Below are 12,515 nucleotides of genomic sequence, written 5' to 3' on the forward strand. Positions count from 1 at the left end.
TCATGGGTTCCTGTTGTAGGTTTCTCAGTGCTGAACAGAGAAGATGCAGCAGTAACAGCTGTTTTTGATGAGTATGCTGTTTCTGTAACATGTGATTCTGTGGTCACTACTGGTTTCTCTGTGCTGTACAGAGAGGAGGCTGCAGTAATGGCTGTTGCTGTCATGTCTGCTGTTCCAGTTTCATGTGAGTCTTTTGTCACTACTGGTTTCTCTGTGCTATACAAGGAAGTAGTGGTGGTAGTTGCAGTGTCTTTAGTGAATATCTCTGAGGTTGGATCCCCTGAACTCTCCTCATCTGTAGATGTCAGAGTAGAGCTGGTTCCTGTCACATCAGTTCCAGGAGTAATTGAGGATTTGTCTGTGGCTTCACTCTCTACTGTTTCCTGGGTCATAGTTGCAGGTTTTTCAGTGCTGTACAGAGAGGAGGCTGCAGTGACAGCTGTTTTTAATGAGTCTGCTGTTTCTGTTACATGTGATCCTTTTGTTGTTATTGGTTTCTCTGTGCTGTAGAGAGAAGAGACAGTGGATGTGGAGTTATCTTTAGTAAACATTTCAGAAACCTGGTCTCCTGAAACCTCCTCATCTGTTGGTATTAACACTGAACTTGTGTCTGTGGAAGGAGCAGATGTGATGATTGTAGATTCATCCTTAGTTGTTGAGGTTGTCTCGATAAGCTCAGGTGTAGCTTCAACCATCAGGGGATCTGGACTGTCATAATCCACCTCCTCAGTTGGTTTGTCAGTAGCTATAGCAACGCTTGGTGTTTCTGTGCTGAACAGAGAAGATGCTGGTGTCACAGAGGAAGTCTGGATAATCATATCAGGGGTCAGGTCTCCTGAACCCTCCTCTTCTGTAGATGTCAGAGTAGCGCTGGTTCCTGTCACATCAGTTCCAGGAGTAACTGAGGGTTTGTCTGTGGCTTCACTCTCTGCTGTTTCATGGGTCATAGTTGTAGGTGTCTCAGTGCTGTACAGAGAGGAGGCAGCAGTGACAGCTGTTTTTGATGAGCCTGCTGTTTCTGTTTCATGTGAGGCTGTTGTCACTACTGGTTCCTCTGTGGTGTACATAGAGGAGGCCACAACCTGCTCCTCTGAAGAGGACAGCACAACATCAGCCTCTGGGGTGACTGACGAGGGAAGTAGTGACTCGGAGCTTTGGCTTGACTCCTCCACAGAAAGCATAGGGCTGGTCGTGATCGTGGCTGTTTCCTCTGAGGAGAGTTTGGTAGGAGGGTGTTCAGTGACCGCGACCTCCGATCGAGCCTGTTGGAAGGATTCCCCGATTGTCGTCCTGTCATGTATGGGATCAAATGTAGTCACAAATTGGACCGTGAAATCCGATTCCGACGGCGCCACGGTGGTTGAGGGGAGAGAGGAAAGAGGCTGGGAGGACTCTTTTTCACTTGTGTCCGTACTGTGCAAAGAGGAAAAGGGAGTTGACGTCTTTCCACTCTCCGATGAAGACGTATCTGGCGACACGGTTGCCGTGGCGCTGCTGAACGATGACAACCCTGCAGAGCTGACGGCCTCTGGGGTGGCCGTGTCGGACGTCTGTTCTCCCGAACCCTCCTCCTCTGGGGGTGTGAGGACAGTCGCAGGCGGTCCCTCTGAGCCGGACGATTCCTCTGCGCTGTCCGTCTCGGACGGGACTGTTTCCGGCGTCATTGGCGTCCCTTCCTTGCCGCTGAACGGAGGAGTCCCTGTTGCGGTTGGAGCGGAAGTCTCAGGTGTTCCCGCCCCAGAGCTCTCCTCGTCTGTGACGTCTGAAATATTAGCGATCGTTGGTCCCTCGGTGCCATGCGACGAGGAAGCTGGAGAAGTCGCGGTCTTTGTTGTTCCAGTAGCAGGTGACTGAGTGGAGGACACGGCTTCAGCACTGATTGTGCTGTGCTGAGGAGACACGGCTGCTGTTACAGGCTGCGCGGTGAAGACGTCAGGGGTCTGGTTAACTGAACTCACTTTGTCTGTGCTGTCTGATATGGCTGCAACGGTAGGTGCCTCAGTGCTGTACAGAGAGGAAGCTGTCGTGACAGCTGTCTTTGACAAGTCTAATGTTTCTGTTCCATGTGAGGCTGTTGTCACTACTGGTTTCTCCGTGCTGTAGAGAGAAGATACAGTGGTTTCAGAGGTCTCTTTAGTGAACATGTCAGGCGTCAGGTCTCCTGAACCCTCCTCATCTGTAGATGTCAGAGTAGAGCTGGTTCCTGTCACATCAGATCCAGGAGTAACTGAGGGTTTGTCTGTGGCTTCACTCTCTGCTGTTTCCTGGGTCATAGTTGTAGGTTTCTCAGTGTCATATAGAGAAGATGCAGCTGTGACAGATGTCTTTGACAAGTCTAATGTTTCTGTTCCATGTGAGGCTGTTGTCACTACTGGTTTCTCTGTGCTGTACAGAGAGGAGACAGTGGATTCTGAAGCCTCTTTAGTGAACATATCAGGGGTCAGTTCACCTGAACCCTCCTCATCTGTTGGTATTAACACTGAACTTGTGTCTGTGGAAGGAGCAGATGTGATGACTGTAGATTCCTCCTTAGTTGTTGAGGTTGTCTCTATAAGGTCAGGTGTAGCTTCAACCATCAGGGGATCTGGACTGTCATAATCCACCTCCTCAGTTGGTTTGACAGTAGCTGTAGCAACACTTGGTGTTTCTGTGCTGAACAGAGAAGATGCTGGTGTCACAGAGGAAGTCTGGGTCATCATATCAGGGGTCAGGTCTCCTGAACCCTCCTCTTCTGTAGATGTCAGAGTAGAGCTGGTTCCTGTCACATCAGTTCCAAGAGTAACTGAGGGTTTGTCTGTGGCTTCACTCTCTGCAGTTTCCTGGGTCATAGTTGTAGGTTTCTCTGTGCTGTACAGAGAGGAGGCAGCAGTAATGGCTGTTGTTGTCAAATCTGCTGTTCCAGTTTCATGTGATGCTGTGGTCACTACGGGTTTCTCTGTGCTGTACAAGGAAGAAGAGGTGGTAGTTGCAGTCCCTTTAGTGAACATATCTGAGGTCTGTTCTGTTGAACCCTCTTCCTCTGTAGATGTGAGGACTGAGCTGGAATCAGTCACAGATGGTCTCTCTGAGCTGGATGATTCCTCTGTGCTGTCTGACTTTGATGTTTTGTGCACCATGATGGTGGTTTTCTCAGTGCTGAAAAGAGAAGAAACCGTGCTGGCTGAAATCTTGTCACTCCCAGGAATCATTGACGTAGGAGCGGTAGTCTCCGTGGTAATGTCTGCAATGGGACTGACTGTAGGCTTCTCAGTGCTATAGAGAGAGGAGGCTGCTGACGTCACTGTCTTACTTAAGATATCAGAGGGGTGGTCACCAGAGCTCTCCTCTGTAATATCTACGATGGAAGCAACTGACGGTTTTTCAGTGCTGAATAGTGACGATGCTTCTACTGATACTGAAGTGTGTACGGTTGTGCTATGAGAAGGAGAAACTGTGGAAGTCAAATCTTCTTCAGTGACAACATCAGGGTTCAGGCTTCCGGAACTCTCCTCATCTATTTCATGGGTTCCTGTTGTGGGTTTCTCAGTGCTGTACAGAGAGGAGGCTGCAGTAATGGCTGTTGTTGTCATGTCTGCTGTTCCAGTTTCATGTGAGGCTGTAGTCACTACTGGTTTCTCTGTGCTGTAGAGAGAAGACACTGTGGTTTCAGAGGTCTCTTTAGTGAACATATCAGGGGTCAGGTCTCCTGAACCCTCCTCATCTGTAGATGTGAGTGTAGAGCTGGTTCCTGTCACATCAGATCCAGGAGTAACTGAGGGTTTGTCTGTGGCTTCACTCTCTGCTGTTTCATGGGTCATAGTTGTAGGTTTCTCAGTGCTGTACAGAGAGGAGGCTGCGGTAATGGCTGTTGTCATATCTGCTGTTCCAGTTTCCTGTGAGGCTGTAGTCACTACTGGTTTCTCTGTGCTGTAGAGAGAAGACACTGTGGTTTCAGAGGTCTCTTTAGTGAACATATCAGGGGTCAGGTCTCCTGAACCTTCCTCATCTGTAGATGTGAGTGTAGAGATGGTTCCTGTCACATCAGTTCCAGGAGTAACTGAGGGTTTGTCTGTGGCTTCACTCTCTGCTGTTTCATGGGTCATAGTTGTAGGTTTCTCAGTGCTGTACAGAGAGGAGGCTGCGGTAATGGCTGTTGTTGTCATATCTGCTGTTCCAGTTTCATGTGAGGCTGTAGTCACTACTGGTTTCTCTGTGCTGTAGAGAGAAGACACTGTGGTTTCAGAGGTCTCTTTAGTGAACATATCAGGGGTCAGGTCTCCTGAACCTTCCTCATCTGTAGATGTGAGTGTAGAGATGGTTCCTGTCACATCAGTTCCAGGAGTAACTGAGGGTTTGTCTGTGGCTTCACTCTCTGCTGTTTCATGGGTCATAGTTGTAGGTTTCTCAGTGCTGTACAGAGAGGAGGCTGCGGTAATGGCTGTTGTTGTCATATCTGCTGTTCCAGTTTCATGTGAGGCTGTAGTCACTACTGGTTTCTCTGTGCTGTAGAGAGAAGACACTGTGGTTTCAGAGGTCTCTTTAGTGAACATATCAGGGGTCAGGTCTCCTGAACCTTCCTCATCTGTAGATGTGAGTGTAGAGATGGTTCCTGTCACATCAGTTCCAGGAGTAACTGAGGGTTTGTCTGTGGCTTCACTCTCTGCTGTTTCATGGGTCACAGTTGTAGGTTTCTCAGTGCTGTACAGAGACGAGGATGCAGTAACAGCTGTCTTTGATGAGTCTGTTGTTTCTGTTTCATGTGATGCTGTTGTCACTACTGGTTTCTCTGTGCTATATAGGGATGCAAGGGTGGTAGTAGCAGTCTTTTCATTGAACATAGTGATCGGGTCAGTTGAACTTGTTTCATCTGTAGGTAGTAACACTGTGCTTGTCTCTGTTGAAGCAACAGAGGGGATGTTTGCAGGGATAGATTCCACAACAACCGGAGATCCTGAACTCTCATAGTCCACCTCCTCATCACTAAACGTTTCTTCTGGCATAGCTGTGGTGGCCATCTTTATTACCTCTGTAGAAATGAAGTCCACAGAGGTGGCTGGGATAGTGACACCAGATGAAGATGAGGTGCCTTCAGAAGGTTCAGGGGTGGTGGTTGATGTTGAGTCTTCAGCAGTCACATCTTCCTCTGAGGACATTGGTGCTGGCGTGGTTTTGACCATAATATCGGTCACCTCAGACTCGTCAGGAACTGCTGTGCTTGTGGGAGAAGAGCTAGTCTGGGGTATTTCACCTCCAGTGTTGGACATTTCTACTGCAGAGCCTTCGTTGGGGTCATCAACTAATGTCTGAATGGTTGGTTTGGTTGTCTGCGCCGACTTTTCCTCTGTGGAGAAAACTGTCTGTGGTGTGGCAAACTCTATCTTTGAGCTGGAGATTGTGGATATATTTGTGAATTGAGTGGGTTGAGACACATATGGCAATGTCTCTGAACTTGACGATTCACTGAAAACTTCCTCCATTGGTTGGGTGGTTGATTTTGTTGTCCCTGAATGACCTATCACTTCTGTAGATCTGCTCGTTGATCCAGAACTCGATTCTGAGGACATTGATTCGGAAGTTGATTCTGAGGATACTGATTCAGAGGATGTTGATTCAGAAGAACTTGATTCTGAAGATGTCTGGACAGAGCTGGCGACTGATGGATTTTGTGTTGTAGACACGGTAAACGTTTCAGGGGTGGAGGACACACCGTCATCAATCCCTGAACCTTCCAGTTCGTCTGTCACAGGAAATAAGGTCTGCGGCGTCATGGTAACAGCCTGGATGCCAGTTGCTTCCTCCGTCATGACTGTGGGGTCGAGCTGCGAGGAGGGCACCACAGACACAGCGTCGGCATCGATGATGATGTCATCTTTAGCGATAATCTCCGGAGCGAGGCTACCTTCCCTCACAGTGCTGGTGACAGTGGAAAACAGCTCTTCCTCATTCTTGGCCTCCTCTGTGAAGATGATCGCTGTGCCGGTGGAAGGCTTGGTGCCGTGCAAAACCATGGTCGGGGTATGGTCGGTGAGATCGGATGGGGCTTGGCTGCTGGTTGAGTTGATGATCACAACCTGCTGGTCGGTGATTCCCTGGTAGATGATAGAAGGGATCGGGGTGGTCATGGGAGTCCCGGAAGCATGAGAAGACGTGACATGTTCGCTGGCTGAACTCACAGTCGTGTGGTCCCTGTGAGTTGTGAGGTCCACCATGGTTGTGCGCTCGAGTCCTGAGCTCTCGGTCAAATGGGTACCCATTGTCGTCTGATGAGGAGCGGTGACATCAGCAGGATCATGTGTAGAGATGTGCGGTGGGCTGGCGGTCGGTTCCGCGTCAGGGTTGCCATGAATCTCCTGTGACGTTTCCTGATCTCGACCTGGGGCGACTGACACAAAGGATTCCGTTTCACCTGTGGCCTCTCCATAAGTCACTTCCTCTGAGGACGGCTTGCTGGAGCTCATTTCAGAAACATCTGTGTGTGCCATGGGATCTGTCGAAGTTGTAGGTATTAAGCTTGTGTCTGTGGAAGGAGCAGATGTGACGACTGTTGATTGCTCCTTAGTTGCTGAGGTTGTCTCCATAAGGTCGGGTGTTGCTTCAACCTTGGATGGATCTGAACTGTCATAATCCACCTCCTCAGTTGGTTTGACAGTAGCTGTAGCAACGCTTGGTGTTTCTGTGCTGAACAGTGAAGATGCTGGTGTCACAGAGGAATTCTGGGTAATCATATCAGGGGTCCGGTCTCCTGAACCCTCCTCATCTGTAGATGTGAGTGTAGAGATGGTTCCTGTCACATCAGTTCCAGGAGTAACTGAGGGTTTGTCTGTGGCTTCACTCTTTGCTGTTTCGTGGGTCATAGTTGTAGGTTTCTCAGTGCTGTACAGAGATGAGGATGCAGTAACAGCTGTTTCTGTAACATGTGATGCTGTAGTCACTACTGGTTTCTCTGTGCTGTAGAGAGAAGACACTGTGGTTTCAGAGGTCTCTTTAGTGAACATATCAGGGGTCGGGTCTCCTGAACCCTCTTCCTCTGTAGATGTGAGGACTGAGCTTGAGTCAGTCACAGATGGTCTCTCTGAGCTGGATGATTCCTCTGTGCTGTCTGACTTTGATGTTTCATGCACCTTGATGGTGGTTTTCTCAGTGCTGAAAATAGAAGAAACCGTTGCTGGTGTCACAGAGGAAGTCTGGCTAATAATATCAGAGGTCTGGTCTCCTGAACTCTCCTCTGCTATGTCCTGGGTTCCTGTTGTAGGTTTCTCAGTGCTGTACAGAGAGGAGGCTGCAGTAACAGCTGTTTTTGATGAGTCTGCTGTTTCTGTAACATGCAATGTTGTAGTTACTACTGGTTTCTCTGTGCTGTAGAGAGAAGACACTGTGGTTTCAGAGGTCTCTTTAGTGAACATATCAGGGGTCAGGTCTCCTGAACCCTCCTCATCTGTAGATGTCAGAGTAGAGCTGGTTCCTGTCACATCAGTTCCAGGAGTAACTGAGGGTTTGTCTGTGGCTCCACTCTCTGCTGTTTCATGGGTCATAGTTGTAGGTTTCTCAGTGCTGTACAGAGAGGAGGCTGCAGAAACAGTAGTCTTTAATGTGTCTGTTGTTTCTGTTTCATGTTGTGATGAAGTCACTACTGGTTTCTCTGTGCTGTAGAGAGAAGAGACAGTGGATACTGATGTCTCTTTAGTAAACATATCAGGGGTCAGGTCTTCTGAACCCTCCTCATCTGTTGGTGTTAACACTGAACTTGTTTCTGTGGAAGGAGCAGATGTGATAATTGTAGATTCCTCCTTAGTTGTTGAGGTTGTCTCCATAAGGTCAGGTGTTGCTTCAACCATCAGGGGATCTGGACTGTCATAATCCACCTCCTCAGTTGGTTTGACAGTAGCTGTAGCAACACTTGGTGTTTCTGTGATGAACAGTGAAGATGCTGGTGTCACAGAGGAAGTCTGGGTCATCATATCAGGGGTCAGGTCTCCTGAACCCTCCTCATCTGTAAATGTCAGAGTAGAGCTGGTTCCGGTCACATCAGTTGCAGGAGTAACTGAGGGTTTGTCTGTGGCTTCACTCTCTACGGTTTCCTGGGTCATAGTTGTAGGTTTCTCAGTGCTGTACAGAGAGGAGACTGCAGTGAAAGCTGTTTTTGATGAGTCTGCTGTTTCTGTCACATGTGATGCTGTGGTCACCACTGGTTTAATTGTACTATAGAGAAAAGTGACTTTGGTCACTGAAGTTTCTTTTGAGAAAATATCAGGGGTCAGGTCTCCTGAACTCTCGTCATCTATTTCAGGCGTTAGTGTTGTAGGTTTCTCAGTGCTGTACAGAGATGAGGCTGCAGTAATGGCTGTTGTTGACATATCTGCTGTTCCAGTTTCATGTGAGTCTTTTGTCACTACTGGTTTCTCTGTGCTATACAAGGAAGTAGTGGTGGTAGTTGCAGTGTCTTTAGTGAATATCTCTGAGGTTGGATCCCCTGAACTCTCCTCATCTGTAGATGTCAGAGTAGAGCTGGTTCCTGTCACATCAGTTCCAGGAGTAACTGAGGGTTTGTCTGTGGCTTCACTCTCTACTGTTTCCTGGGTCATAGTTGTAGGTTTCTCTGTGCTGTACCGAGAGGAGGCTGCAGTAATGGCTGTTGTCATGTCTGCTGTTTCTGTTTCATGTGAGGCAGTTGTCACTACCGGTTTCTCTGTGCTGTAGAGAGAAGACACTGTGGTTTCAGAGGTCTCTTTAGTGAACATATCAGGGGTCAGGTCTCCTGAACCCTCCTCTTCTGTAGATGTGAGTGTAGAGCTGGTTCCTGTCACATCAGTTCCAGGAGTAACTGAGGGTTTGTCTGTGGCTTCACTCTCTGCTGTTTCATGGGTCATAGTTGTAGGTTTCTCAGTGCTGTACAGAGAGGAGGCTGTCCTCGCAGAGGTTGTTTGGGTGACAATCTCAGAGGTTTGGTCATCTGAGCTCTTGTCATCTGTGAAGGTCGCATCTGTAATGGAAGGTACCAACGGCCTTTCTGTCCAGCTTGTAAAACTGTCCGTATGGGAAGTTGACGCCATGCTGGCTGGCCATGGGGTGGCTGTTACGACTAGATGCTGAGTGGACACTTCAGAGATGTCATCACCCGAAGTCTCGTCCTCCATTCCGTCCACCTCCGCTGTAGTCTCTTCCGAAAGATCGGCACTGCCTTCCTCTCTGGACGAGTCTGTACTCGCTGTTGGGGGAGAATGGGTGGATGTAGATTCCTGGGTGAACGGTGTCACGGAATCAACGCCGGACGTGCTATCGGCCTCCTCCCCTTCGGTTTCATCAGTTGCCACGGTGAACGAGTCCTCGGGTTTAGTGGTGCTCTCAAATTGTCCCTCATCTCCTGAGCCCTCGGGGTGAGATGTCTCCTGGTCGTCCTCTGTGGTAGAAGCCCCAGACCCCTCCATGTCTACGTAGGTAGATGTTGCCTGTGTCGCGTGCGCACTGGCGTGCTCTGGGGAAGCTGTCGTGGCAAGATCAGTCGGGTCACCCGAGCCTGAATCCTCTGTAAAGATTTCACCCGATGTCGAGGCAGTGAACAGCGTTGTGGTGGCTTCCGGTCCGGTTGTCTGTTCCGCAGAAGGTTCTAGAGTAGATGTCGTGGGAGTGTCTAGGGGTGTTTCGTTAGTTACGGTTGTCCCAGATATGTCCTCAGCCTCTTCTGTTTCAGTCTCATCTGTGGTTGGGATGGACAGGTCTTGTGGTTTGGTGGTTGTCTCCACAAGTTCCTCCTTTACAGAGCTTTCTGGGAGAGTTTGTGTTTGGTCACCCTCGACAGTTGTGGCCCCAGACGTTTCCTTCATGTCTACAAATATAGTTGTGTGATCTAAAGCTTCATGTTCAGTTGAGGTATAAGGGGTGGTGAAAGTGTTGCTGACATCCATTGGTGACGATGTGAATTTTTCAGTACCGTGCGTGAGAGGAGCAATTGTGGTCAATGTGGTCAAGGTAGAAAAATCAGGAGTTTCAGCTCCCGAACCCTCCTCCTCAGTAATGGCACTCACAGTGCTGAAAAGTGAGGAGGCTGCAGTAATGGCTGTTGTCATATCTGCTGTTCCAGTTTCATGTGATGCTGTGGTGACTACTGGTTTCTCTGTGCTGTAGAGAGAAGACACTGTGGTTTTAGAGGTCTCTTTAGTGAACATGTCAGGGGTCAGGTCTCCTGAACCCTCCTCATCTGTATATGTCAGAGTAGAGCTGGTTCCTGTCACATCAGTTCCAGGAGTAACTGAGGGTTTGTCTGTGGCTTCACTTTCTGTTGTTTCATGGGTCATAGTTGTAGGCTTTTCAGTGCTGTACAGAGAGGAGGCTGCAGTAATGGCTGTTGTCATGTCTGCTGTTCCTGTTTCATGTGATGCTGTAGTCACTACTGGTTTCTCTGTGCTGTACAGAGAAGACACTGTGGTTTCAGAGGTCTCTTTAGTGAACATATCAGGGGTCAGGTCTCCTGAACCCTCCTCATCTGTAGATGTGAGGAATAAGCTTGAATCAGTCACAGATGGTCTCTCTGAGCTGGATGATTCCTCTGTGCTGTCTGACTTTGATGTTTCATGCACCATGATGGTGGTTTTCTCAGTGCTGAAAAGAGAAGAAACCGTTGCTGGTGTCACAGAGGAAGTCTGGCTAATCATATCAGAGGTCTGGTGTCCTGAACTCTCCTCATCTATTTCATGGGTTCCTGTTGTAGGTTTCTCAGTGCTGTACAGAGAGGAGGCTGCAGTAACAGCTGTTTTTGATGAGTCTGCTGTTTCTGTAACATGCGATGTTGTAGTCACTACTGGTTTCTCTGTGCTGTAGAGAGAAGACACTGTGGTTTCAGAGGTCTCTTTAGTGAACATATCAGGGGTCAGGTCTCCTGAACCCTCCTCATCTGTAGATGTCAGAGTAGAGCTGGTTCCTGTCACATGAGTTCCAGGAGTAACTGAGGGTTTGTCTGTGGCTTCACTCTCTGCTGTTTCCTGGGTCATAGTTGTAGGTTTGTCAGTGCTGAACAGAGAGGAGGCTCCAGTAGCAGTAGTCTTTGATGAGTGTGCTGTTCCTGTTTCATGTGAGGCAGTTGTCATTACTGGTTTCTCTGTGCTATGTAGGGAAGTAATGGTGGTAGTAGCAGTATCTTTAGAGAACATATCAGGACTCAGGGTCCCTGAACCGTCACCATCTGTGGGTATTAACACTGAGCTTGTCTCTGCTGAGGCAAAAGAGGGGATGGTTGCAGGGATAGATTCCACAACAGCTGGAGATCCTGAACTCTCATAGTCCACCTCCTCATCAATGAATGTTTCTTCTGGCATAGCTGTGGTGGCCATCTTAATTACCTCAGTAGAAATGAAGGGTGAACTAGTAACACCAGATAAAGACAAGGTGCCTTCAGAAGGTTTAGGAGTGACGGTTGATGTGGAGTCCTCTGCGATTACATCCATCTCTGAAGATGAAGATGCTGTAGGAATTAACAGTGAGCTTGTGTCTGTGGAAGGAGCAGATGTGATGATTGTAGATTGCTCCTTAGGTGTTGAGGTTGTCTCGATAAGGTCAGGGATAGATTCAACCTTCAGGGGATCCACCTCCTTAGTTGGTTTGACAGTAGCTGTAACAACACTTGGTGTTTCTTTGCTGAACCGAGAAGATGCTGGTGTCAAAGAGGAAGCCTGAATTATCATATCAGGGGTCAGGTCTCCTGAACCCTCCTCTACTGTAGATGTGAGTGTAGAGCTGGTTCCTGTTACATCAGTTCCAGGAGTAACTGAGGGTTTGTCTGTGGCTTCACTCTCTGCTGTTTCCTGGGTCATAGCTGTAGGTTTCTCAGTGCTGTACAGAGAGGAGGCTGCAGTAATGGCTGTTGTCATGTCTGCTGTTCCTGTTTCATGTGCGGCTGTAGTCACTACTGGTTTCTCTGTGCTGTAGAGAGAAGACACTGTGGTTTCAGAGGTCTCTTTAGTGAACATGTCTGAGGTCTGTTCTCCTGAACCCTCTTCCTCTGCAGGTGTGAGGACTAAGCTAGAGTCAGTCACAGATGGTCTCTCTGAGCTGGATGATTCCTCTGTGCTGTCTGACTTTGATGTTTCATGCACCTTGATGGTGATTTTCTCAGTGCTGAAAAGAGAAGAAACTGTTGCTGGTATCACAGAGGAAGTCTGGCTAATCATATCAGAGGTCTGGTCTCCTGAACTCTCCCCGTCTATTTCATGGGTTGCTGTTGTAGGTGTCTCAGTGCTGTACAGAGAGGAGGCTGCAGTAACAGCTGTTTTTGATGAGTCTGTTGTTCCTGTTACATGTGATGCTGTAGTCACTACTGGTTTATCTGTGCTGTAGAGAGAAGACACTGTGGTTTCAGAGGTCTCTTTAGTGAACATATCAGGGGTCAGGTCTCCTGAACCTTCCTCTTCTGTAGATGTCAGAGTAGAGCTGGTTCCTGTCACATCAGTTCCAGGAGTAACTGAGGGTTTGTCTGTGGCTTCACTCTCTGCTGTTTCCTGGATCATAGTTGTAGGTTTCTCAGTGCTGTACAGAGAGGAAGCTAC

At 48.5% G+C, this 12,515-nt stretch overlaps 5 protein-coding genes across 5 annotated transcripts in view; all 5 read right to left on the reverse strand.

The window, feature by feature from the left end:
• Positions 1 to 12,515, reverse strand: part of vcana (versican a) — a 41,139-nt gene that overhangs the window by 11,636 nt on the left and 16,988 nt on the right. The gene's annotated exons all lie outside the window — the stretch shown is intronic.
• On the reverse strand, positions 5,437 to 6,437 carry LOC136937787 (uncharacterized). Its single transcript, XM_067230907.1, has 2 exons — positions 5,665 to 6,437; positions 5,437 to 5,533 (listed from the first exon to the last, which is right to left on the reverse strand). Exons 1-2 carry the CDS (start codon positions 6,435 to 6,437, stop codon positions 5,437 to 5,439), a joined length of 870 nt encoding a protein of 289 aa, XP_067087008.1.
• LOC136937788 (uncharacterized) lies at positions 6,847 to 9,404 on the reverse strand. The gene is made up of 4 exons (XM_067230909.1): positions 8,655 to 9,404; positions 8,163 to 8,573; positions 7,917 to 8,078; positions 6,847 to 6,927 (listed from the first exon to the last, which is right to left on the reverse strand). The coding sequence occupies exons 1-4, from the start codon at positions 9,402 to 9,404 to the stop codon at positions 6,847 to 6,849; spliced, it is 1,404 nt and encodes a 467-aa protein (XP_067087010.1).
• On the reverse strand, positions 9,731 to 10,964 carry LOC136937789 (uncharacterized). Its single transcript, XM_067230910.1, has 3 exons — positions 10,368 to 10,964; positions 10,083 to 10,280; positions 9,731 to 9,742 (listed from the first exon to the last, which is right to left on the reverse strand). The coding sequence occupies exons 1-3, from the start codon at positions 10,962 to 10,964 to the stop codon at positions 9,731 to 9,733; spliced, it is 807 nt and encodes a 268-aa protein (XP_067087011.1).
• Positions 11,374 to 12,476, reverse strand: LOC136937790 (uncharacterized). Its single transcript, XM_067230911.1, has 2 exons — positions 11,614 to 12,476; positions 11,374 to 11,461 (listed from the first exon to the last, which is right to left on the reverse strand). Exons 1-2 carry the CDS (start codon positions 12,474 to 12,476, stop codon positions 11,374 to 11,376), a joined length of 951 nt encoding a protein of 316 aa, XP_067087012.1.

Source organism: Osmerus mordax, chromosome 28, assembly GCF_038355195.1.
Source record: "Osmerus mordax isolate fOsmMor3 chromosome 28, fOsmMor3.pri, whole genome shotgun sequence".
Lineage (NCBI taxonomy): Eukaryota > Metazoa > Chordata > Actinopteri > Osmeriformes > Osmeridae > Osmerus > Osmerus mordax.

Bases quoted from the DNA above. Each gene is read 5' to 3' on its own strand.
- LOC136937790 (XM_067230911.1), bottom strand. From the start codon at position 12,476: ATGATCCAGGAAACAGCAGAGAGTGAAGCCACAGACAAACCCTCAGTT. The intron at 11,462-11,613 runs GTTCAGCAAAGA...CTCCTTCCACAG, and splicing joins TTGACACCAGCATCTTCTCG to ACACAAGCTCACTGTTAATT.
- LOC136937789 (XM_067230910.1), bottom strand. From the start codon at position 10,964: ATGACCCAGGAAACAGCAGAGAGTGAAGCCACAGACAAACCCTCAGTT. The intron at 10,281-10,367 runs GTAGTGACTACA...AGCACTGAAAAG, and splicing joins TGTACAGCACAGAGAAACCA to CCTACAACTATGACCCATGA.
- LOC136937788 (XM_067230909.1), bottom strand. From the start codon at position 9,404: ATGGAGGGGTCTGGGGCTTCTACCACAGAGGACGACCAGGAGACATCT. The intron at 8,079-8,162 runs GTGACCACAGCA...TACAGCACTGAG, and splicing joins ATAGTACAATTAAACCAGTG to AAACCTACAACTATGACCCA. The intron at 6,928-7,916 runs GTGACACCAGCA...TTCTCTCTACAG, and splicing joins TGATGACCCAGACTTCCTCT to CACAGAGAAACCAGTAGTGA.
- LOC136937787 (XM_067230907.1), bottom strand. From the start codon at position 6,437: ATGAGCTCCAGCAAGCCGTCCTCAGAGGAAGTGACTTATGGAGAGGCC. The intron at 5,534-5,664 runs GTTTACCGTGTC...CAATGTCCTCAG, and splicing joins GTGTCCTCCACCCCTGAAAC to AATCGAGTTCTGGATCAACG.